Source organism: Macrobrachium nipponense, chromosome 18 (genome assembly GCF_015104395.2).
Source record: "Macrobrachium nipponense isolate FS-2020 chromosome 18, ASM1510439v2, whole genome shotgun sequence".
Classification (NCBI taxonomy): Eukaryota; Metazoa; Arthropoda; class Malacostraca; order Decapoda; family Palaemonidae; genus Macrobrachium; species Macrobrachium nipponense.
The window spans coordinates 50,678,109-50,705,713 of NC_087211.1; the positions used below are offsets into that span (position 1 = coordinate 50,678,109).

A 27,605-nucleotide genomic window follows, 5' to 3' on the forward strand; every position below is an offset into this window, starting at 1 on the left:
ACCCTACAACCAAAGGGCTTTTACAGGTATAAAATGATAGATGCTGACAATGAGAGAGAAAGAGAGAGAGAGAGAGAGAGAGAGAGAGAGAGAGAGAGAGAGAGAGAGCTATGTAACCCCACAACCAAAGTGCTTTTACAGGTATAAAATGATAGATGCGGACAATGACAGAGAGAGAGAGAGAGAGAGAGAGAGAGAGAGAGAGAGAATTTGGTTGCCTAGATATATTAAAATCTATAGGCCTCTCAAGAACTTGCTCAGATCCTATTGGATCGATCTAATGACACTATCTAGTATTATCATTATTACCATAAATCTTAAATAGAGAAAACGTTGATTTCTAAGCCGAATGTGAAAATACCACAAATTACTCTCCGTTTCGGCAGGTTTGTCAGAATACCGAGGTCTACGCCAGTCACCTCATTCCTTTCAAAGACCTTCTGGCACCTGCGTGCTGAGAGAGCAAGAGCCCGTGCTTGCAGAAGGCCAGCTTAATCAAAACAACAACCAACCACTAGCTACATATTACTAAGCTGCAACAACTCACCGTTAGGCAAAGGCCGGGCGAGAGAAAGCACGAATAAATGTTTCACAAAACTAGTAATTTTTTCTTCTAGTTTACTAGGTTCAGTTTGGAGGTTTCCAATTACCCCAATACTATTAATCCACGAAGATACTGATGCTCTCATTACCGAGACAAAGTCCGAGACCTACGCAGATAAGGGACAAAACGAACAAAACCTGAAAACAGGAGAAAAATACCCAAAGCCAATAAATCTGATACTTTAAACACCCCGTAGTCATCCGCTTTCGCAACATCCATTACAAAGAACACCAAACGCGCTGCAAAAGCTTTTGTAATACATTTATGGACTCGACCAGGATTTCGCGCTCCAGCAGGAAAATGCCACACGGCCATGAACTCTAAATCTAGCCGATTTTGTTCGAGGTCATTCCACGACCAGTATGTGATGATGGATGGACTAAAAAAGGCTAGTTAAACGTGAACGTGTCATCAGTTCGTTTGCCTCAACTACTGGCCCCAGACCGGTGGCAGCAAACTTCTACCAAGTTTTTAGAGATGTTTTACCGGAAGCCATCTCTAACATACAACACTTCACCCCAGTGACAAAATGGCCTCGTAGATGCAGGGCAAATCAGGAAAAAACTGGCACTTCCGCTGAATGTCTCTATAAAAAAAATTAAGTGAAAGAAGCGAAATGAATTGCTCCAGCGAAGGAAACTTCACAGATGATACTTGTTAGTCTTTAGCCAGATGGTATTTACGTGTATGTAATACCTATCCTCAAGGAATTAAATTTTCCTCAGTAACATGTAAGCAGCGAGTATTCCTACAACCCCTCTTTCATCATCGTAATCGCCTCTTAATACCAAAAGACGCTAATGAGCTTGTAAATTTCTATCTCGTGTTTCCCCCGGCCTTTATTTTTCTCTTTATCTTACTACAAAGGTCGTTTACAGGTGTGTGTATGTATATATTGTGTGTATATATATATATAATATAATAATATTATAATACTATATCATATATATATATATATATATATATATATTATTATTTACTTATATAGACGAATATAGTCAGCAGAAGTTACATATATAACACAACCATAAATATATAATATATATATATATATATACTACTGTATATATGATTGAGAGAGAGAGAGAGAGAGAGAGAGAGAGAGAGAGAGAGAGAGAGAGAGAGAGACAAGCTGGATTTTATCAGGCAGGGTTTTCAGTGGAAAAGGGGAGATTAGTTGTACTCTGTTAGCTTCTTGGAACTCAGCGTGACCCAAAGACATTTTTGCGATAAGGCTGCCAACCCCATGACAATTATGGTGCCCAAGGGCTGGATACGGATAATCTAGGGGTTTCATACGGCCGCACAACTCTTAATGACTGCTTGCTGCTGAGTTTCCCGGCTTTGATCAAGTTATTTTCTCTTTCCATTCTTTGGGAATGATAAGGTACTATCTCTTCGAGAACTGGATGAAGAGGGTAATTATCGTCTTTCCCCAATTCTAGAAGAGAATGAAGTTCTTCATGAAAAACAATTTATCTAATGTACTGAAGATCTGGGGATTCTTTATGAAAACAATGACGTGGTTTTAAATATCCTGCATTTACTAATATTTTCTTTTTGAAACAAGTAAATAATCGGCTTAAATGAACAACTGAAAACAACTGCTTTTCCAGGGTGATTTTTTTTTTATTCTTACATTCATCTACAACTTGCATACAGAGCTGACCTCCCTTATTTATGACGAAACCCTCTCTAGACAAATCACCTAATTTCCTCTTACAGAGCATAGGCTTTTTTTATTTTTATTTTGGACGCATAAACACGGATAATTTTGTTTGACTCAGCATCTGAAAGGAATGAGATAACAAACTACGAGCCTTTTCTAAAGGCAGATTTAATCGATTAAGCAATCACAGATGCCTACGTGGTTTGGATTTCAATTAAAACTAGGAAGGAGCACCAAATGTTATTATCACACACACACACACACACACACACACACACACACACACACACACACACCACACACATATATTATATATTATATATAATATATTTTAATTATATCCTATATATATTATAATCTATATCATATATATATATATAATATATTATATAATATATATACTATAATATATAGATATATATATATATATATATATATATTATATATATATATATATTATTATATAATATTATTGATATAATATATATATATACTTATATGCTTATTGTATAACTTATATGCAATCTTGAAACGGAATTTTCTTTTCACCGTCAGCTACCACGTGGTGTGTGTCGGCAATTTAAGGAGGGTATACCTTCGCAATTAAACATCAAGCACCTACTTGCAATGCAAGAGAACAAATTTAACAGAGTAGTCACATGATCCTAACAAGGAATACGTTCAATGAAAATTTGTCTTCTCCAGTGTTTAATGGAGTAAAAATCATGGACTAAATTCACTGGAATAAATCAGACAGAATATGTCCAATGGAAAAATATTATGAATTCACCTCAACAGAATAAATAGTGCAGTAAACTCAGAAGACATTAGTTCGATGAAATAAGTTCCATAGAAAGCTTTCCCTTTTACCAAAGAATCTCGTCTTTTCCCGCTCCGCTAGAGCTAACAGAATGCTTCCGTTCCCGAACTCCCAAGTCTCATAAAATGAACGAAAATTTCCAAAAAAACAATGAGATATTGGTCACACTTTTCTTTGGCAGTTTATTGTCATGGCACATTTTCCATTTATCTTTGAGACAGCGCTGTCTCTATTGCTTGTGTGAGGTTGCTTTCTAAGTTTACTACTGGAAAAAAAACTTGAAATCGATTTGAATATCTATCATTTTGGCGTCGTGGAAATTGGATGTTGACGCCTACTCTGTCATTAAACTAATGAAAGAGACCAATTACTTCAGCAACAACCATCTTTCAAATATCAGGTGACGTCAGAAGATTTGGTAACTGCCGAAACTCAATGAAGTAAAGTCCACAAAATTCTCCCCTAGCGATAACATGAAAACGCTCATTATATTACTTCGCTGTGATTTCACGACACACACACACACACACACACACACACACACACACACACACACAGAGAGAGAGAGAGAGAGAGAGAGAGAGAGAGAGAGAGAGAGAGCAATATGCCATTCAGCTCTTGTGCCTTTTCATCGGGATTTCTCTCCAAGTTCCACCAACGGAAACTAACTTTAGATTCAGAGGGAGAAAAATCCGAGTCTCTATTTTGACAAAAGTTTGACATTTTGAATATTGACAAAGCTTTTTGAATCCGAACCTTAAAATCAAATGCATGGCAACACCCAAACGTTAAAACTCAATCACTTTGATCCGGACACAAAAGAGCTTTTAAGTCATGAGAGACAAGCAATGATCACGTCAATTTTTCGTTTATTATTCAGATCACGGCAGACCTAATGGTGAATTGTCCTTCCAGTCTTCGCACGCGCATACACACAAACAAAGACAACCACTAAAATAGTTATCAGTTTTCCTAACAGTTATCAAAGGTAGAAGATGGCGATAATGCTGTGAAAAATGAGATACTCGAACAAACACTTGACAATGTTTTCCAATCTCTAAAAGCAAACTGCCAATGCTGTTGCGAGAAAAACTGTACGTATGCTCGCAAGTTGAAAAAAAAAAAATAAATACCATTACCAAAGCAATGAAGAAATATATGTATGGATGTAAACCAGCAGCGATAAAAGGGAAAATGACACAAAAGCTGAACCAATTCTGGTTAACTCGACACAAAAATTAACGTTGTCATTCTGATCTCAGGGAAGCAAGGAAATTAGAGAAAGCTGAAATATTTGCCCAGGTTTAACTGAGTGTATCTAAATCCATTTTGTTCAAAACGTCCAATATCACTGATAATAACTAAGCTACTGAACAAAATGGAATTCACTCCTTTGCCATAGACTCAAATGTTGTTATGGAACATTTGGTAAATCTTACTAGGATCTAGTTTTTCTTTCAGCATTTAATAGTCTTTTTTAAATGAATAAGAATACTACCGAACATTCAGCCGATTGCAACGTATTTCTGGCAGCCTACATGTGTGTGTGCTTTTTTTTTTTAAACATAAGGAAAAAAAAAAGAATTAAACTATTGTTGATCAGGAAACTTGACCAGGGTCAAAGAGTTTAAGTGTAACACATTCAAATGTTACTAGTCCCAGATAGTTTATTTTAATCTCCATGTGAAGTAAATGGTCACTGCAATGTCTTAGGTGGGTCCCTGACACTTTTGTTCCTAAATCATAGCCAAATAATTTTAAACAATTTTGAGGATTTATCTGGAAAACTTTCTAGTTTGCGGTTAACATATTAAAAAGGGCATAAACAGTATGGATCTGGAGATTAAGACATAACAATAAAAAGCAATAATGAATGGAGCCGTTAAGTTTTCTTAAACCTTCCTTACGGGGCCCATCATGGTTGACACAAAGCTCAGGCTCCGATAGGGAGTTAGGAAGACTAGTTTCCGTTATCATAACCACGGCACAGAAGACCATAGAAAATTACAAGGTTCTGTATTTTCACAGTGATTTTGATTTTTTAAAATAAATTTCGGATTATCGGACTTATACAATTTGCAGGAGAGGAATATTACTTCATGACGAAAAACCAATTAAGGTATTCGGTCGTCATGCCGCTTCTTGTCACAAATGTTAGCGAGGGGTGTAGCACCTAACAAATAATATCCCTATGGAACAGTTGACGTTTAATACTGAAACTCAGCTGCTGTATCTTGCACGCAAGAAGGGGACCAAGACAAATCCCGTCAACAGAAAAATATTTCACAACATAAAAAGCAAAACTTACAGTAGATTTTCAGATGGGTGATTTCTCCTTTTATAGAAATAGCTCCTGAAGGCGCTAACCTTCGATTCTGGGTCTAGTTCATGTAAGGAAAAAATGTCCTGCCTATTTCACGGACATTAGGAGACATCGCATTCGCCCCAAGATGTGTGAATTAGGAAACAATTTTTCTTCACGACAAAAACCAGTACTCATTATGTAATAAATTAGTATTGAAGTAACTTTTATGGTTTCTTTTGAGCACCTTCCTACGTGGTTTGCCTCTATTTCTGCCAGTCATTCCAGTCCCTTTTTATCTTATCTTTGATTTAAGAACTTGAGCTGAGTAAATCAGGTTCGTTACAATATAGAGAGCTAGCTGAGTGAGGCAGTGCATTTGCCTTGCATTTTTGTTTTGAGCCACCCATTTTTGGGGAAAAATGATTCCTTTGGCATGCACACGCACGCACGCACACACACACACACACACACACACACACACACACACACACACATATATATATATATCTATATATATATTATATATATATAGTATGATATATATGTATATATATGTGTATATGTATATGTATATATGTTTGTGTGCATATGTATATATGAAATATATATATATATATACATATATATATATATATATATATATATATATATATATATATATATATATATATATATATATATATATATATATTTCCTGGCGACTTACTTCCTGCCACGGTCACTTTCCCCTTCAGAATAGTCGGGGAAAATTACATGGCAAGGGCGATAGCCTTTCTAACTTTTCCTATCTGTATCACCACAAAGTTTGGCAATTAAATGGGCTTCTTGATCCAGTTTCCGCTAGTTCCGGACTCCCTCCCTCCCTCCCTCTCCTCCCTCTCCCACAAATCCAAGACTCGGGCCTATCATTATCGAGGGCTAATCAACTTGACCACCGCCTTGTCCTCCTTCTCTTCCAACTCCCGAATTCAATACGTGATTCTGCGTTCTGTTCGTCGAGCATTTTTCACACCCTGTAAGCGGAAATACAGGAATGTTTTTGTTCGTTACGAAACGACACTTTCATGAGCTGTCTGGTTTTCGGAATAACAAGGAATTCGGCAAGGGCTAGTTACTCTTCGTCATAATATTATATATATATATATATATATATATATATATATATATATATATATATATATATATATATATATATATATATATATATATATATATATATATATATATATATATATATATATATATAAAATCCAGAAGCTCCGCATACTTAGGCATTGAGACGAAAAATCTTGAAATAGACAAATTCATCAGATGTCTCGTGGTTTTCCTCGACTACGTATTTACACTTTCACTTAAGGCACGAAGCCTGCATTCTCCCATCCTGTAAATGCAATATGCTTAGAATCAGGAGGGCGATGCCTTCTGGAGTCACATCATTTTTGTGGTAATTTTTTCAGAGTAAACAAATAAGCCACTTTAAACTCTGAGTACGAAATGAATGCCTTACTGATGGATCGGGGTGAAAGGAAAAAATAAAAAACAATATTAACTTGTAAACTTCGAGACCTCATGAATATTCTAAGGTTTTTGTTTCATCCGCTTGAAAACGCGAAAGAAAAACCTTCTATTCGGATGGATGGATTATGAAATTTAGGGACAAGCCCAAGCACTGGGACCTATTATAGTCATTCAAAACCTTCTAATCAACGCTAGTTAAAACCCATATAAAAAATTATTCTCCGATTATGTAAGGCATATCGATCTACCCTATTTTTTTTCATTTCAATTACAAGTCCGCAAGTACAAACGTTGCATTGACACTGATTATATTTATCTCATTTTGTTGCGGACTTTGGTTGTCCACGTACTCGTATAACTTCTAAACTGAGATCATCGTATCATGACGGGCAATATATGAAGAAATATATGAGAAATGAGAAAAATCTTTAAAATAACAGCAAATTTAAAAAATCATACCAAAATACTCCAAAAACCACTGGATGGACTGCTGTCCACTTCACGAGTTGATGCCGAATGTGCTTGGAATGGATTTCCATCTGCCCGAAAAGTTTAATTGTCATGGACACCTCTTTTCGACCAAAGTGTTCCATGATCTTTATTGTTATAATTATAATAATATATATATATATATATATATATATATATATATATATATATATACACATATGTATATGTATATAAGATCATGTTCTTCCGTTTTCTTTTCCCGTGAAGACGGACCGACAACCGGCCCAAAGGAAACTCGCTCCATGACCTGACAGGAAAAGATTCACAAGGTTTGAAGAGGTGACAGACTTGCTGTGTAAATTGAGAAAGGCTGTACGCTTTTATGTTATGCTGAAAGTTTTCATTTTCTTGTAAGATATACATTTTACAAGGAAATCGTACTTGAAAATTGTACTGTGAGAGAGTTCGTTCAAATAATCCTTACTAATATCTATGCATATTCCATATGAAATCTTGAATACAGGTCAATTTTTTTTAGCTATAATACGGTTAGCAAACTAGGCTAACATAAAATACTTTACTCAGAAACTTGCAACACATCTTATGATTCTCATGCGAACGGGAAATTGTTTATAACGACACCCAAGAAATAAAAAGCCCGAATGTCAAAGAAAAGAACGATATATAGGTCAAGTTTGTCCAACACTTTTTTTCTTCACCTCCAAAAGAATTTTGACACGACAGTAATGGAGAAAAGCTAAAAAAAGCCATGAAACTGAATTAAGTTATCTTTTCGAAAAAGTTATCAACACATCAGCCCAAGTAAATCATATTTCGAACACATCATCATATCTTATCGGCACCATTGTTCTGCCCATAGGAGTGCTGTGTCGTTTGCTGTTCTTAGATCCATGTCCAAACAAGTGGGCCCTAGTTGGCACCTACACAAGATGTGATTCATATTCTGGATTGGTTCCCCACAGGGGCATTCAGCACTATTTGTGTAACCAATTCTCTGGAGGTTATCCCCTGTCCTACCAACTTTTGTTCTTCCTCTATTCAGGGTGAACCATTTCCCTCTAGTGAGGGAAAATTCACAGGACAGGTCTTCACTAGGGTCAGGTAGGGCATTATTAGTAGTCTGACTGTTGCTCTCTCATGATATACGCCTTACTAAAGACTTTATGACTTGAGTCTGGGCATTCAAACAAATTATGTTGTGACCATAATCATGTTCACCATTCTCTAAACATAGGAATGGCGTCAGGATTGAATGATTTACGAAATTTAGGCTGTCAAACCAAGCAATGAGGACACTCTCGGCCATTCAGAACTTAGGACATTGACAAGAAAGAGTTGGAGTGCTTGGGACAACAAGATACAGGAACTGAAAAAATAAAGAAAAAAGTACAAGGATCTAAGGGCGGAACTAGGAGAAAATCCTACAGTTGCACTTCGAGGCACCAGAAGTGTTTGGGAGGAAGCGGGAACACAGCTACGGGGTCGAAGGAACGCTGCAAAACCTTTTTATTCGTACCTACAGTGCACCACGCAAAGTGCACTGGCGCAACCCTCGAACCCCCACTACCTGGGAATATAGTGGCCATTAACCAATAACATGTTAAATGGGTTCGCCCAATTCTCAGAACGGATACTGCCATGTATGTCTTTTTTTCTGTAATGAGAATCTCGGCGAGTTTCAGCAATTCTTACAAAATTAGCCGAAAGTACTGGATATGACACTCTTACATAATCTATTTTTGAGAGAGAGAGAGAATCGCCCTCTATAAGGAGGCACCATCTGTGGTGCCAATCGTTCTATTTGAAAGGCATTTACGTTAACCTAAACCTTTCTTCAAACATATGTGTCTTTCTCTCCTTTCTTATAGACACCTCTCATTACTACAATAACGGCAGAAAATGAAGAGCTGGCCGCCCTTAGGTCATCAACCTGTAAGAGATGTTGCTGAAGTCAGATAAAGTTGGAAATATAAGAGACACTAACGTCACTGGTTCCAGGTCACCCTTGCTACTTCTGTGGCTTTGAACTTTTAAGTCCTTTGTTATAGGATATTTCTGAATACTCAAAATGACAAACTCAAGTTGCTGACCCGTACAATTCAAGTTGAAAAATAACTAACACAACTCATCCATAAAATGAAATGGTACGGGCTGGAGAAAAGTTTCGACACTATACAGGGAAATTTACGTGAAATTACTAAAGCTCATTCTTGACTTAAAAAGCAATAAAACAAACCATTCTAAAAACATTACGGTGATTTACATTGAAGACTATTTCCACAATGGCATAAACACCCGTCTCAGCCCCCAACACACTCACTAACATCCTTTGGGAGAGGAGAAGACTCAGTGGCTCAAGTTTGCAAAATTTCTGCATTCTCCTCGATTCTGGGGAGTGGAACCGTGATCCAAAACAAACCAGTTATGAGGAAAGGCTAAGACTGAGGTGGATGTACTGAGCTTTGGATCTTTTCGGGTCTTGGTGACCAAGTCCTCAGCTGACTGGATGAACAAATCGTTTAGTTATTAATTTTTTATTTGTTCCAAGGCAAGAATGACAATCGAATCAGATAGTGAATGGATCCAGAGAGTATTACTACTCATGTTATGCAGACGGGCTAAGCACAGACATCTAACACGCATCTCAATCACTAATCAACCCATATATTGATTTCTATCTTTCAATTATGCCTGTGAATGTTTTAGTATATATATATATATATATATATATATATATATATATATATATATATATATATATATATAACTTTATTCGTTAGTATACGGGATCTGAATAGAAGCTCATACAGCAATACGACCTAAAAGATAAATGAACGACAGATTACAGAAGTCTCAGGAAAGAAGGACGGAAGAGGGGAAAATAATTTTGGTTATGTTTAAGCAACAGAAAAGCAAACACGTCTTGTTCCTTTCCCATCTAACCTCCTCCTCGCGCGCACAAGATGGAACTCTCGTTGACAGAAGAAAGAAATTTCTCAAAGTCCATTTACTAATTAGACTCCCCCTCCCACGCCCCAATTAGAAAAAGTAAAATGTTCTCTTTCATGAGGCCTTGTTTCTTACGTTCAGTTTAAATTTCATAAAAAAGAAGGGGAACTCGGTCGTCTGCTCAAGTTTTCCATCAAACTCTTTATTGAGAAGTGACACAAAGAGGACTTCCGCCATCAAAGGCAAGTCAAAACAAACTAAATAAGAAGATGTCCATCCATCTCGCTGCAACTAGGCTTTTGTCCCTTATAACGTGCTATATATATATATATATATATATATATATATATATATATATATATATATATATATATATATATGTCTACTAGTAGGCTTCACATAATAGACCGACTGAGAGCTGTGAATAAAAATCTCGATCAATGGTATCAAGGTGATTACAACTGAATTAATGAACGTGCTTCATAAAAATGGCCACTTTGGCCTTCTGAGCATGACCAAATGGTTGTTACTGCTCTTTTACTAAGGCTACAGCCATCATTTAGACTGTAGAGGACTTGGCACGCATGCCTAAGCAATATCTAGGGACATTCAGGTGGAACCGTCACCTACAACGGTATTCTGCATAAATATATTCCTGCCGCTTGCTTTTCTTATCATTATTATTGCAGAGAGAAGCAACAATATTGTCGTCCAATCTCATGGTTGCCCATTTCGATCAACTCCAACGACATCAATCAATAATGGCATCAAAGATGATGATAGTGAAAAGAACATCCATTTAGGCCAAAAAAGCTGTAGAGCTAAGAGAAAGAAGAAGAAGAAGAAGAAGAAAGTGTGATAATCTTAATAACAATACTTGGCTGCGAGACTTCCAGCTAATGTAGAAATCAGTGCTGCTGAGTCGCCTCATTTTTTACCTCATATTTGGAAATGTATGATAATGGGAAACATACATGAAAGTAATCATGCAAGGCATGAGCCCAGCTAGATTAACTTTCAATCCAAAGATGGGCAATGGGATCTATGTAGAGTTTTGATTGTTGGCCGTTCTTCCTGTGCAGACTTCGAAAAACAGTCGCCGCTGCCCATACTAACTGAGGGCTCCTTCCTACAAAACTCCCCAAAAGGAATCGTTGCGTAGACGTCCAAAATTAACCTCTCTACAAACCTGAGAGAAAAATTTGTATTGACCTTCAAAACTTTGCAGTTTTTCTTTAGAACCCAGAAAGGAAACTTTCACCAGACCTTCTATGGACATCTTTCAACAAGCCTCGGGACAAAGACCTTTCAGTCAACTCTCATTAGGAATCTTTCAGCAAAGACCCAAAACAGAATTCTAAAAAAATAATTCAGAAGCGAATATTGGTGCAGACCTCTGGGAGAAATCGATCCTCAAAACCTTAAGGAATCTTTCAACAGACCTGCAAAAGGAATGTTCCGATATCCCCCTGCAGAAATATAAACTACTCAATAACTAATCTTACATATATCTTCTAAGGGAGTATCTTTCAACAGACCTTCAAACAATCTTTCTTCAGTTTTCTGGGCAAGATTTTTCTATTCTACATCTATACATTCCTCAGAAAAGCATTCCTTAACAGATTCCTAAAAGGCGTTTGTTTACAGAAATCTGAATGGACTCTTTCTACAGACTTCTGCCAGGAATTATTCTCCAGGCCTCTTTGGGGGGTATATTCCTCAGGCTACAGTTAACTTCCTCAAATGAATAGTAAATTTCTTACAGACCTCTGAAAAAAATCTCTTCAACATCAGCATGTGCCAACACATCAACTAAGACAGTTATGTACATCAACATTTGCAAAACAATTTCTAGTATGAATATGAAAATAATAATACAAATGAAAAAGTAAATATGAACATAAGAATACAAATAAAAATTTCACAAGGATTAAATTCCTCTAAATAAAGATGTCAAAACTAAAGACAAACAATAACAAAAATTAATGTTAAAATACTAACGGAGCAATCTAAAAAAAAAATCAACACCAACACCACTGAAAAAAAGGTAATGCAAAGATACACATCCGATTACATGTTTATTCAAATAGATTCAATACAAAAGATATAGAAATCTTAACATCAAACCGTTGGGTTAAAACAACGACATAATGACAGAAACCTCCATTTTTTTTTCATCGAATTACAATACCATCTTACTAAGAGCTAATCACCAATTCACACGCAGACAGGTAAAAAGGCATAGATGAGTCCCTTTCTAGACCAAAAGAAAATAAAAAATATATATACTAAATATATATATATATATATATATATATATATATATATATACATACACACATATATATATTTATATATATATATATATAGTATATATCATATATATATATATATATATATATAGTACCTTTGTTTTGGCATTGATAAAAGATAATCACAACAGGTTTTCTGAAAGTAGAGGAGATATTAATTAATAATAACAATAATAATAATTATAGTAATATTAATTACAATAATAATAATAATGACAAATATGGACTTCAAAGGGTTGATACATGTCTTAGTCCTGTCTGAACTTATGAAGACGACTAAAAGGAAAAGAAAAGCTACAAATGTCACAGCTGATCAAAAAATGTTCATTATACATGTAAATATAATTCCTTACATTGGCGTAAGGAAACGTCAAACTAAAAAAATATATTAAAAAGATAAATGGCTTGGATCCTGGTCGCCTCACACGGGTTCAGTCCAATTTTTTTTCCTATTTATACTCAAGTCAATTGAGAATAATTCCATGTGCATATACACATAAAAATACACGTGCGAATGACGGAATAACGTTCACCCCTCATGTGAAACGACTCTAGGCAGACAAACCGACGTGGCACATTTATACATTTCCTCAGGATATCACAGAATGAACTAAAATGAGATATCAGGGCATAACAACCTGACCATTTGAGATCACATTAATAATAATAATAATAATAATAATAATAATAATAATAATAATAATAATAATAATAAATTTCTAGTCTTCTCCCAATTCCTTCCTTTCTATACTCTTCGGAAAATTAAACAAGAAACTGGACAAGTTGTTCTGGTTTGATATGGGAGGTCAGATAGGTGATTAAAAACCAGAATTCAACGCAAATTAGAGATACCAGACAGACGTATGAGGGATTTCAATTGCTACGCCGATTGGAGAGAGAGAGAGAGAGAGAGAGAGAGAGAGAGAGAGAGAGAGTTGAAACTTTCCATTACTCATATACATACATCACAATGGTCAGGACTGGTGAATTAAAAATCACCTGTGTTAAATGGAAAGACAAAAATAAATGACGAATAAATGAAAAACGAGTAAGGCGGAGAAGACGTTGCAAAATGAAGGCTGAAATAAAGGCGAGACAAGGAAAAGGCATGAAAGGTTCCTTATACAACACGATCCTCTCTAAATTCTCACTCCTCGACTCAACAGCACATGCAAGTACTGATACATATATGAGTAATATAAGTATAGAGTCGATCTGTCCACATTCATTATCTGAAACACTTTCTTAAGGATTCATCCAAGGACGACATCATCACACTGAACCCTTATCATCACTCCCAGAGAACGACTTATGAATATATGGAAAAGTATGAGCTATGTTATATAAACACCTCGGGCGACACCGTCCCGCACCCTGTGCAACGAGCGCCTCCCCCCGAGTCCTTAAGAGATAAAGATGGCTGGCAACATTAGTAGAACATTGTATAGAGAGGCTGTGTGATTACTGACTGAGCATGACAGCGAAGTCGACACAGCAACAGCTGCTGTCGTCGTCCCCATGTCCCAATCAACAGGCGCCGCTGTCCTTTGCGGAACAACAGCAGAGCAGGAGTTGCTGTCGTGATCATTATGCGACATGACGTCTATGAAAAGAAGAAGAAACAGACTTTCTGCTGCTGCCTCTATCATCATCAATACAAGACGTCCCGTTACTACACTAACATGATAATCGACAACTCGTTCGGAGTGGAAAATATATGTACACATGAATCATGTCCTTCATTGTCTCCCCATCTTTGATCATATTTTTTTATTTTCTAACAACATCTCTAGGTTGTTTTTAAGTTGACATATACACAAAAATGAAGTGGAAATTTCTACTCGCGAATGGATGTGATTTTCCGAGAACTGACGCAGTTTTCGTAAGGCGATCCGTCCCAACAGAGAATGAAAAAACACGTTTACTGAAAGAGACTTCCAAATTTCAAACTTCATCTGAATATAAAATCGTCCCCAAGATTTCTGCAGCCGTATAAAAATTCGTTTGAACCGCTCACGATTTTATTCGCTTAAATGAGTACACTTGTGTTAGTTAACAGAAACATTAATAAACATCCGTTTGAAAAAATACCTCGCTTCCATTCACATTCTCAATAAAACACAGCTTTCAGGAATTCACGAAATCTTGAGGAATATCCCCATTTAAGATCGTCCGGAACTTGAAGACATAATCAGAGATATTCCCGCTAAAAAAACTGTTCATAATGTAAGAGATTGATTGAAAGCATTCTCGCATATATAATCATCCGTGACTTGAAGCGTTCTTTAAAAAAATATTTCGTAAAAAGTGGTCCATGATTTGGAAATGTAAATATTTCCATACGAAATGCCAATCGATGACATGTATACTGAAATCCTAAACAAACAATAATGACAAAATTCACTAAAAATATTTCCATATAAAAATCGTCCATAACTTAAGGACTCCTTTAGAAATGCTCTCAATATAAAACTTTTCTAAAACTTGAGAACACGTAGAGAAATATTGCCATATAAAACACATCGTTCTTTATATATTTACTGCACGGCTATTTAAAAAAAATGACAATGGTTTTGTGTTAGATTTATCATATAAAAAATGTCCGTATCTCCAAAACATTCCTACATACAAAATTTTCATTATTTCAGGACTTACTTAGAAATATTCCCAAGCACAAAATAGTTCAATAACTCTGGGACCCCTTTACAAATATATGCAGGTATAAAAGTTTTCCGTAACTTGAGGAATCTTGAAAACACTTCCATAAAAAAAAAGAAACAAGAAGCAATCACTAATGGCCTTCAGGCTGAGAGTTGCAGCAGGCAGCCAATGCTTCGAGGAAGTTCATCCCTTACTCGTCCTCCTACCCACCTCACTGAGTAATGACAGAGCCCTCACGAGTATCATAATAATAAAAAGATTCTCTCGACTATTTCTTAAGAGTCTAGGATGGAATGCACAAGAGGAGGAAACATCTTCTTAAAGAGGAAACAGTAAATGCAGTATTTAACATTACTCTTAAACCGACAAGACGACAGACATGTGCAGAGGCTATCATAAAGTCATGATTAATAATGTCAATAAAAATCAAGGAAGGCAAGAGTCGAATAAAAAAAAAAAGAATAACGGCACTTGAAAATAACAGTACGATATAACCGTTGCGTGGAGCATCTCCGGTCAAGTAGAGCTAAGACCTAAAAAAAATATATATATGTACAGTGGATATCACGAGGCAAATTCCATATTGACGTACTAGTTTCATGAAGGAAAAATGACAATCCGTGAGACGATACCAAACGGTAAAATAACGAAGCCCTATACACTTGTGTCCCTGTTACTGACTGCAACAGGTGTCGATTCAAACCACTAACTTTCTTTGATTCTCAAGGTCATATTTACATACTGTACAAATAGAACGTCCGGTTCAATGCTGGATTCTCGTAGGCAAATGATGCACACACATACACACAGACACAGACACAGACACACACACACACACACACTCTACGGAAAGTCAACGGCCATGAAACTGTTGCCCATGATAGCAAACTTGTTAAACCAATTTTGTGTAAGTTCAGGCTCTAAGGACAATTGATTTGTTCATAGCATTAGCCGATATATAGCATATGTAATATATATTAATTCAATGAAACTGATTTAGTCGCTGTTCGCCTGAATTGATTTCCTCATAAAAGAAACGAATTGAGTGGCTTTTACTGAGTAGTTTTTACTATCACCTTGAAGGAGTCGATACTAACAGTCCGTAAAAGAAGATTCGTCACCCACCCACGTCCTTTGGCGGCCTTATCAGTAACCCTTAATGCAATTTTTGAAAATTGGAATCGACCTAAGAATCTTATATACTAAAGAACTTTAACCTATGAAGATCTGTTACGTGCGTGGCACTTCCATTCCAAAGCTTGGAGGCCAATGGTAAGATGTACTGATGACCGAATGGTCTTTTGAATTTATATATAACTCCCAAAAAATCCCAAAAATACGAAAGATGTTCATATTCTTACCTACGACTCCCTATGACTCATACAAAGGGTGAGGAAACTGTCGGGGAATTAATCGTCTACCCTTCCCAATGCAGTGGAATTTGAATGCTTCTATGCCTTCCAAGTTGTAAGGGCGAGTCGGTCTATGCTGAATCACTTAGAAAAACATCAAGATATGAATCTGTGTGTTTGTGTGAGTGTGTGTGTGTCAAAATTATGCACATAACTTTGCTCTTCTGTCTCTTACGGCTTCCATTGCCCTTAAAAAAATAAATATTTTGCAATAAACAATTTCAAAGTACTGTAATACTGCCGGGTGATGCCCTCGGATCCAAACACACTGACCACTGGGGTGCGACGTCATGAATTGACCTTTGAAGTTGGGTGAAATTCAGTTATGAAACGAAGATGATGACATCATGATGATGATGATGAAGGCTACTATAAATATGTGGACGAGGACAAAAACGAACGACACTAACCAATAATTCTGACAGAAACTGCGAGGTAATTATATGTATTAAGAGTTCTTTATTCAAATCCCAATGAAGCTGAAATGAGTCAAGCCGATGAACAACGAAACAAGAACATACATACTTACATACATACATCCATGACGAAAAGAGCTTGTACGATTTTCTAAGCAAGTATATGACCCACGCTCTGTGAGCTTCGATACTTCAGCTAAGACAATCTGCCAGGCCATTCTTGGTCGTTATTGCAGGCATTTGCAACAAAGACCAATCTGTGGTTAGCAGGACTGACATAAATAAATTATATAGACATTCACACGCTCAACAAAAGGCAAGACGCAAATCCTCTAAAATCCGCAGTTAAACTATTGGTTCCAATCGACAAATTATCTCTATTTTCACACTACACAAAAGCAGCGAAGAAACAAAAGCTTCACCAACGAAGCAATTGATTACGTGTACCTCGAGGGTGGCAGAAGGTGGCTATTAAATCTTACGTAACGAGGACTCGTACGAACGAACGAAAGAGCCTTTTTTCTACGCCAATCCATAGTTCACCTTAATCAATTAAATCACGCTGGGTAATGAATGCAAAGAGGCGGACAGAAATTGGTTGGCATGGTGATATACGTACAGTATTCTCTGTTTTCTGTTCTTATTTGTATAATTCCTATTGCTGCCGACTCTCAACTCGACCGTGTCGCAAATGAACTGCAGACTTTCGTAATCTCTTCCAAAGGTCATACGCCAACGCTTGAGCATCCTGTAAACAATGAGTCTTCGTCTTCATGTATTGTATATTAAGACTCTACTTCTGTATGCGTGTGTATATATAATATATATATATATATATATATATATATATATATATATATCTATATTATATATAATACAGGGTGTAACACGAGTTTATGCAAAAATATTTTGGGAAATGAAAGAAAATGTCATTCTGAGTAGAAAATTTTCGATGAACTTGTGTATTTTAAGGCTTTTTTTTGTTGGGGGGAGGGGGGTGAATTTACAAAATAATCGTTATCATTAAATGGACAAGTAATATGGCGCGCATGGGATGTCGGAGTATGCAAAGCTATGGGTAGAGGGGGGGGGGGGGGGTTGTTACTGTGGGAGGAGCTGATCACTTCACTTGTTATTCGAAACAGCCTCACTATTCTGCCAAGAGCATGTTCGGGTTACAAGTGTCAGATTCCTTACTCATTTTGTGAGCAAGAAACTGGCGACAATACCTGACCATATTCCAATAATATGGAATATGCAGATATGATGTTTATTTATGGGTTTTGCAACAAAAACTCCATGTTTATAAAGAAAAGGAAATCGGCGATTAAGCCAATGCGAATAAAATACTTCCAAATCAAATGTATTCTTTAAATATTGAACAAAGAGGAAAAGTTAAAGTATCATTGAAACCTTCTCCTTCTCTGTCTATGGTATTTACTGGAATTCAACAATGAAAAGAAAAGCAAGCCGAATGGAATCTCCCCTCCATCAAAGATCGGCCTATTCATTAAACACCGATCAAAGATTTAAAACGTATTTTCAAAAATCTCTCGTTCTCCATCAACAGTATTCCTCATACATCACTAAGGGAACAACACACTTAAGAAAATGCTTTCGTCTCTGTCAGACGAAAAAGAATGATTGATTGTATGGTGTTTTTACGTTGCATGGAACTAGTAGTTATTCAGCATCAGGACCAACGGCTTTGGGTGACTTCCGAACCACGTCGAGAGTGAAATTCTATCACCAGAAATACACATCTCTCACTCCTCAGTGACGAAAAAGAATGGAAACTTTATGGGAAATTCACTTTCTTCAGTTTTTCCTGAAAATGGTAATATATTTTCATGAAGTAATCGAAAAAGGTAGAAAAGCTGACGTTCAAAGTGCAGTAACCTCGCTACCTGCATTCCCTCGTCATCATGATTACTGTCATTATCCCTCATTCAGCACAGATCTAGTACTGACTCCTGATTCAACAATTCCGTGACATTTACACTACTTTCTTGATACTTAAAAGTAATCATTAAAATTAGATTAGATTACAGTGATGTCTGTTCACAGGTGATTTATTAATTTAAGGGACTGTAATGTTACATTTTTCAAAAATCTGCGTGAAAAAGTCATAATTAAAAGACTAGCAATCCAGTTGCCTAATGCACTTCATCAACTGGCGCTTCCCCCCAACCCCCCGCCCCCCGAACCCCAACCCCCAACCAACCAATATCCTGACTACTCAGACATAGCGTACACCATGTTGGCCGTGCAGCGTTAAGGAAAACCGGTTGTGTTAAAATTTTGCCTCACGGATAAACAAAGCCTTGAAATGCATATGGCATATGTTTTAGAACATTGTCTGCTAAGAATGACATTTTCTTTCATTTTACGAAATATTTGCATAAACTCGTTTTACACCCTGTATGTGTGTATATATATATATATATATATATATATATATATATATATATATATATATATATATATATTATAAGAAATAATCAACAGACTATCACTTTTTCTGACTTGTGTGGCCAGGTTGGCAGCGGACTCGTCTTTCAATTGAAAGACCTGGGTTCGATCCTGATGGAAGTCAGAAATGAATAAATGTGTATATATATATATATATATATATATATATATATATATATATATATATATATATATATGTAGTATATATATATATGTGTATATATAATATATATATATATATATATATATATATATATATATATATATAAAATATATATAATATCTACATTATATGCCGACCTTGTGAGATTTTCCTCCCACCCATACAATCTGAACAGCTCAGTTCTCGCCTGGTAGAGATTGCATTGCATTAGCCATGATATTTTCAGTAATTTTCGTTCGAAATTGTCGATTTCAAATTCTCAGCAGTAGAGATATACCAATGTCAAGGAGAGAGAGAGAGAAAAAAAGTGATCCGCAGTCGAACGCATAAGAGAATTTCAAGTGTACGAAACTATTTTTACGACATTCATGAACATCACTCTTCCTAATAATTTAACCAATGTAATGAAATGGATTCCATGACGAATGAGAAATGACGTACGATACACGCTAACTCATTATACACCACTTACAAAACACGCTGTCCAAGGGGCACTCTCAAAATGAAAAGAGAAATATTTCTTAAGAATTTCTGGAACTTACTACATTACTGCCGACTGTTCTGTAAAAGATAAATCATTACCTGTGTGTGTACAACTACCTTCAATCAAAATATTTCATAATCAACAATAAATGGGTTCATATACAAACGCATTTACATACATACAAACATACATGCATATATATATATATATATATATATATATGTATAGTTATATGTATATGCGAATATACATGAACCTATGCATTCTAATTACTCATATTTCATTATTATATCATTAAAATCACAAAGTTATTTACAATATATTTCTTGAGGATATCAACATGATGTCAGTGGCGCAAAGAACCGAGAACTATAGTATATTCACTGGATTAACACTGGGGAGAAAGATAAGTAAATATATGTTATATACAAGTGTACATATTTTATATATATTATATATATAACTTCATATATATTTGTTGTATTTGTAGTTGTGTGTGTGCGTGTATTTAACTGTTACAGAGTGCATGTTCTTATATATTATGGATATATCTATATAACAACAAATGTATCCCTCTTTACCTAAGAGATTAAATCGATCCTCCTCTTGTCGATTACGTAATCCAACCCGATTTATTTGTTTGTGCCATTGGACAAATGGTAATTAATATAATATTAACAATAATAATATTAATAATAATATAGCGCCTCTGTTCGGGTATGCACAACGACAACCATCTAAACAGAGCCTTTTATCAGCCGAGGTCAGACTAGGCAGCGTTGTTGGGCTCGCGTGTGTGTTTAGAACAACACAAGTTGAGTCGAGGCATTCGGAACCAATGGAAGTTTCGGGACCTCTGCGTCAAACTTCTTAATTGCTTTCAATGACGCAAATTACAGCACGTTTCCAGGTCTGCTTCTAAACCAGTGTCCGGTGTGTTTTGTGTATCTATATATATATATATATATATATATATATATATATATATATATATATATATATATATATATATAGTCAATCGTAGAGCAGGAGAAAGATATTATACCGTCTATGGGCACGTATCCAATAAAAACGTACAGATGTATCGTGTGTGCTCGTTTAACATACGGCTTCATTCATAATAAAAAAAAAACTCCATTACATCGACAATGATATAAATCTGTGCATGGCAGTAGACGTACAAAAACAACGTGGTGCGCAGGCGCAGGTTCGAATACTTCGAAAGAGAAAGAGACAACAACCAACTAGAGGTTTACTTTGAAGCTGCTTCATGCCAAAAACTGTAATATACTCGGTTTAAATTATTATCAAAAATATAATGTACGGAATGATTTGCAGAAATATTACACAAAAATAGTATATCCATTCTTTGAGTAAAAAGGCAATACCTGCCACTGACTGAACATATAAGAGTCTATGCTTTTCACTCAAGCTACAGGACTAAGGTTGAATGAACTCTTTGGTGTATAGAACATTAATGCACCATTAGACGTACTTCCGTGTATACATGTATGTGTGTACATAATAACGCATCTGCACATACACACATACATACATACATACGTTATATAAACATACATATATGCATACATTATGTATATATATAAAATTTTTACACACACACACATATATATATAGTATATGTATGGATATATATAGGCATATATGTAAATATGCAAAGTACATACTAACGTAAAAAGATACGTAAGTGCACATCTGCACGTTAGTATGTAGTCCTGCATGCCTATGAAAGCAGAACAGGCCTCAGACTACACCTGACAGACTAACAACATCAATAGTACTAGCTTTCTTTCCCAGGCAAATAAATGCCTTTCTTCCGTGCAAATCTTCCCTAACAAGACCTGAGGCTATTTTGTTACCGATGCTCAGAAAATACTAGAACGGAAAAAGTAGAAAAAATGTGGTCCGCTGTGAAAGGCAGCAGCATCTTTTGGAAAATCCTTTGAACTGCGACGACAATGCTTTGTGGTTGGTTATCGAGTCACGTGACAGGGATGACGACGACGACGACGACGACGTCGACTGACGTCGACTGAAGTCGACTGACGGACGACAAAAGGTAAAAATCATGGCAAAGCTTAACATTATGATCATTACTCTTGATTCAAAAATACAAGAAGAGGAGGGCGAAGTATGGATGATTCACATCAACCCTGCATTTGATGTCTAGGTCAGTCCCTTACGACGCTCCTGATTGGCTGTTGATAAGCCAATCACAGGACTGGAAGCTCTGTCTTTCTCGAGAGTTCACATGGGCAGGTTCCATGTTCCACCTCTCCTTAGGTATACGTCTTTTAGGAGAGGTGGAACATACATCCTGCCTAAGTGAACTCTCTCGAGAGACTGAGAGTTTCCAGCCCTGTGATTGGCTTATCAACAGCCAATCTGGAGCGTCGTAAGGGACTGGCCTAGACATGAAATGCACGGTTGATATGAATCTACTATAGTAGCAGTAGTAGTAGTAGTAGTAGTAGTAGTGGTGAATGAGAGGAGACGAGGGCCTTCTCCTCTTCCTAGACGCCCGAGAGACGTGAGCTTTTCGATGAACTCTTGGTGGAGGATTTGGAGCCCTTCCTCGGGGAAGAGGAGGAGTGGTGGCGTTCCAGGAGGCCCTGAGTCTCCAGGGGCGAGGTAGGCGTCAAGGATGACTCTGGGGTCGAATCGAGGGGTTCGGTGGCGATGTCCGTTTCCTCCTCTTCTTCTTCCAAGATCCGGGATAAGACGGGCTCCATGGAGGCTGACGCTGCTATGGCCTCGGTGTCCTGGATTGCCGAGGGGCTGCTGCACGCGGGCTCTTCTTCCTCCACGGGCGTCGCGGGGGAGTCCTGCTTGTTGGGATCTGCAGTCTTCTTCGGCGTCCCGCAGGGTTTTTGCCTTCCACTCTGCCCGGCGACCTCCGGCGAGGAGTGCTGGGCGACGCCGTTCTGGTGGGGCTTGTGGCGGCGCTCTCTCGTGGGCGTCGGCAATCCGCTCTCGGCATCTCTCACGAGCCGGTGTCCCGATTTCGAACGGGACAGTCGTCCCTTGATGTACTGATTTAGTTCCTTCTCTTCGTTGTTGGACACGAAGCGGCTGATGGTGGTGAGGACGCCGCCCAAGAACACGAAGAAGCAGCCGGTGCCCAGGAGGTCGCTGCGGCGTTCTGGGGTGGTGCTCTTCACGTACCCGGGCACCAAGGAGGTGAAGGTCAGCATGAGGCCGATCAGGATGAAGACCGACCCGACGTGGAACATGGTCACCTGACCGAAGAGTCTCTTGTTCTCTCGCTCCTCATTGAAGTAAACGCGCCCGTCTAGGCTGACGACAGAGGGGCGGGGCGTGGAAAGGGAGGCCTGGCTGGCTCGTCTCTCCTTGGCTCTCTTCTTGTCCTCCCTCCGGGATCGCTGCCGTCGGATGGCCAACGCGCTCTGCACCGCTTGCATCTTGACCATCTGCCGAAAGGGCAAACGTGTTAGCATACGATAGAATACATTCAATGATAGTACAGAACACATAATTATGTCATATAATGTAGCACTTAACAAGTTAACATTTCAAAAGGCTTAAACAGTTGAAAATATAAAAGCGAACACTACACAACATGACTTCTTCAGAGGATATTCCGTCTGAATATGTTTATTTACGTTAAGAAAATTCCACAGTCAGCAAGGGTAAATATCACCTAACATTATAAACCATTTAACATATTAAAGAAAAGAATGTTGGATCGAGATTAGACAAAGGAGTGATTAGACAAGGAGTCGTAACTCATTTTCCTAGTAACTGAAAATGTTACATAAAATACAAACACTTTGTCCACAGTTTTAGTTATCAACTGCAGCAGACTCATATTTAGATACCTGTAAAATGACCTCCTAAAGAGAAACAGCACAATAGGTAGAGAAGAAATATCTATGTAACAGAATACAATAATTTACAAGGCAGAATACATGCACCTATTATTCAATAGCAAGATGATATTTTTGAACGTGTGAAAATAATGACAGAAGAGCAACCATCATTAATCAAATCTCTTCAAAATTTTGCGATCAACCAGTATGTCATGTTTCGGAATGTTAGCATTCCGGAAAGTAAATAAATTATATTGAAAAACTACCATTATAATGATTTCGACTTGTTTATCTAATGTATTATGTCAGCCAGTTCTGGAATCAGAAAGAAATCACGAACTGATACTGTAATAATATTCAGCATAACTAAGAACCTAAGCAACAACTAGAATTCAAGAATAACATTTGTACAATGGCATGACCGTCAATGTTGTTGGATCACTAAAGAAACAACTGCTGAATAATGATGCCTGAAAAAGAAAACATCATTATAAGTGGCTATTAATATGGTTTTATGGAATTTCATGCATTCCTAATCAGTTTTACAACAACAATATATAAAACCGATAAAAGAAAAAAGCCAAAATCACTTCAAGGACACTTATAGCAATTGTCTGGATTTGAAAAATGGCTGGCCATAGCGTATCCTCAGTTAACTTCGCCATGGTTCACGAGAGCTGAAATACAACAATGTTATAAACGACACAGTCAAATGAAGCCCTTCAAAAGTGTCAGTGACAAAAAATAATAGATCCCAGAGCACAGCATCTTTGAATTAATTTTTGAGCATCATAATCTGGTAGTATTAATCAAAATCAATAGTGGCGGTACAGTCATAAGTAGTTTACAAAGTTAAAGATTTACTCGTGTCATTCGAAATATGGAGGATATTCATATAAAATGTTGTAATGATAAAAAAAAAAATGAAAATGTGATAAGAACCTTGTTGATGAAGTAAACGATAATATTTCCTTTAAACAGAAGTCAATGGGACAGGAAATCTAATGTCCTGAGCTAACCCTGACCTGACGGAACGATCATAAAAGACAAAGAAAAAAGTAAGGAAACCCCAGTGACGTTACACCCGATAAGCGATCGACTAAACTACAGAGCCGAGTCGTTTCAAAGAAGTTGGAACTGTTTTATGATCTCATTTTCGAAAGCAGCATTTGATATTCTCCATTTAAATGAAAGAAAAGAGCCTTAGCACGAATGGCCTAATTGCAAGACATTTTCTTTACTTCCTCCAAAACATTAGAAGAGCACGAACTGTCAACCAGGCCATGTCTGTCTTGTAGATACACACATACATACATATTCACATACACACGTATGCATATATATATATATATATATATATATATATATATTAATGAATATATAGAGAGAGAGAGAGAGAGAGAGAGAGAGAGAGAGAGAGAGAGAGAATCCAAAAATTTTGAGCTTTTTCCGAAGGAAAAGATCTCCCGTGACGCTTAATTGATTCGACAAAAACTTGTTAGGGCCTTGTTGTTTCAGGCCATTAAAAATTATGGGACGGGACGAAGGGAAAGAGGGAAAGAGGAAAAAAATGAATGGAGGGAGGATGGAAGGAAAAGCCGGTTGTCAACGGAAAGGAAGAGAGGCGAGTAAGAATGGCCACGATCCCTTTTTGTCATGATGTTGTTAAACCATTAACGACTTTCATAATTGACATTTTTGAAAAGACTTTTATAATTGTTCCAGTTATAAGTATATTGATTACTATATCACTATCACTATTATTCGTACTATGGCGAATGGCATTAATAGAATAATTTCCGACGTACTAGAGTAACTGTAAGTAACAACACAAGGAGAAAAAATAGAAGGTGAATGTGCTTGTTTATCCCATCCCTTGTCAGACACAGACCACTCCTCTGCCAAAAAGTCAAATTGATCGCTGAGCCCAAAGTCCCTATTGTCGTCGTTGTCCTTCCTAACATGGAACTCCTTCCCTTCCCTGTCCCTTCTCTTCCTTTATCCCTGCTAAGGCGAAGGGTATCTTCCTCCTGTGGCGCTGCTCTGCTGTCATTTTGATTGCAAGAGCAAGGCTACGCCCACATTGTGAACTAGAATATGAAGGTTCGTCGGTTTAGAGTAAGCCGGTGTCTGGAAATAACCAGGCATGATCCAACTTCAGCTTACTTCGGGCAGCGTGCTAAAATCTACAGTCAAATAGCGAGTTGTTTCACCAACGAAAATTAAAATAAACATGCTATATTTTACTAGAAATCATTTTTATGTACTGTTTAGCATGCACATTACTTTTTTATCTTGTTAATCTAATAAGTAAATCATAAACATCCTATCCTAAATTCCTGTCTCTTGAACTCAACGCGAAACACCTTTTTCAGACCTTTTTTAGGCTTTCCTACCCAACCCCCCCCCCCTCCATTTACAACAACAAAGTTTGTTGTCTTACTCCCCGAGTAAGCGAAAATCATACCATGCAATGGAGGATACGGCTCCAAATGCGCATGTGCGATTTCTAATGGGTAATCTATCTAATTTTTTGTATACTGCAACTCTCATGTGAGCCTAACCTTAGCCAACATTCTTTAATAGCGTATTTATAAAAGTAAGAATAATTTTTCGCTGTAATATATAAACAAATAAAATGCTATTATGAAACTTCCTTCTGCTCATTGGTTTTAAACTGACAGTTTTGATCAGAGAAAAACGTCAATAATGTCCGTATGCCACCTTAGTACGATAATGTTACCGTAATCTAGTATGCTTCCATGCAGGGTCTTTTTGTACATTATTTTTTAACCTGAATTATAGCACATCTGTCGACGTAAATGTGGTAAGGTTTGGAAGCGAGTGACAGGTCTGAATTGGACATCTGGGCTCAGATCACCCAACATACACCGAACAGCTGATGAAGTTAATACACGCAAGTCCTCAATCTCCAAGGGTATTATTGGGAAATCCTCTCAAGAATCGATCAGCCTGATCGACCTTTCCATACTATTTATTTGCAACCTCCCTCTGTTTCCCAAATCGGTAAACCAGGAAAATTCTTTGTTTACACGGATTAAATAACTAAATGTTTGTACCACCTACTAGCAGATTACAATAGACAGACACTTCAGTACTTAAGACAGCCACAAGAGGGGGTTGGAGTGGTTTAGGCTGCAAGATAAAGATACGTAACAAGGGAGATGAAGTACGAGGATCTAAAAGGGGAACTGGGAGAAAACGCCAAAAAGAAGTATATCTTAGTTTAACCAGACCACTGAGCTGATTAACAGCTCTCCTAGGACTGGCCCGAAGGATTAGATTAGTATTGACATGGCTAAGATTATTTAGTAACGGGACCTATAGCTTCTTGTGGGATCCGAACCAAATTCTATCGAGAAATGAATTTCTAATCACCAGAAATAAATTCCTCTGGTTCCACATTGGCTGCAGCGGGAAGAGAATTCGGGCTACCAGAGTGATAAGCGAGTATGCAACCCACTCTTCCAATGAGGA

At 37.1% G+C, this 27,605-nt stretch overlaps 1 protein-coding gene across 3 annotated transcripts in view; it reads right to left on the bottom strand.

Moving 5' to 3' along the window:
- Positions 1–19,906: 19,906 nt before the first annotated feature.
- LOC135197051 (uncharacterized) overlaps positions 19,907–27,605 on the bottom strand; it is a 528,985-nt gene continuing 521,286 nt past the window's right edge. For all 3 annotated transcript variants that reach the window (XM_064223986.1, XM_064223987.1, XM_064223985.1), the window contains one exon: positions 19,907–23,708. In XM_064223986.1, coding sequence (XP_064080056.1) covers positions 22,791–23,708 — 918 coding nt within the window. In that variant the 3' untranslated portion in view covers positions 19,907–22,790. The remainder of the gene's footprint in view (positions 23,709–27,605) is intronic.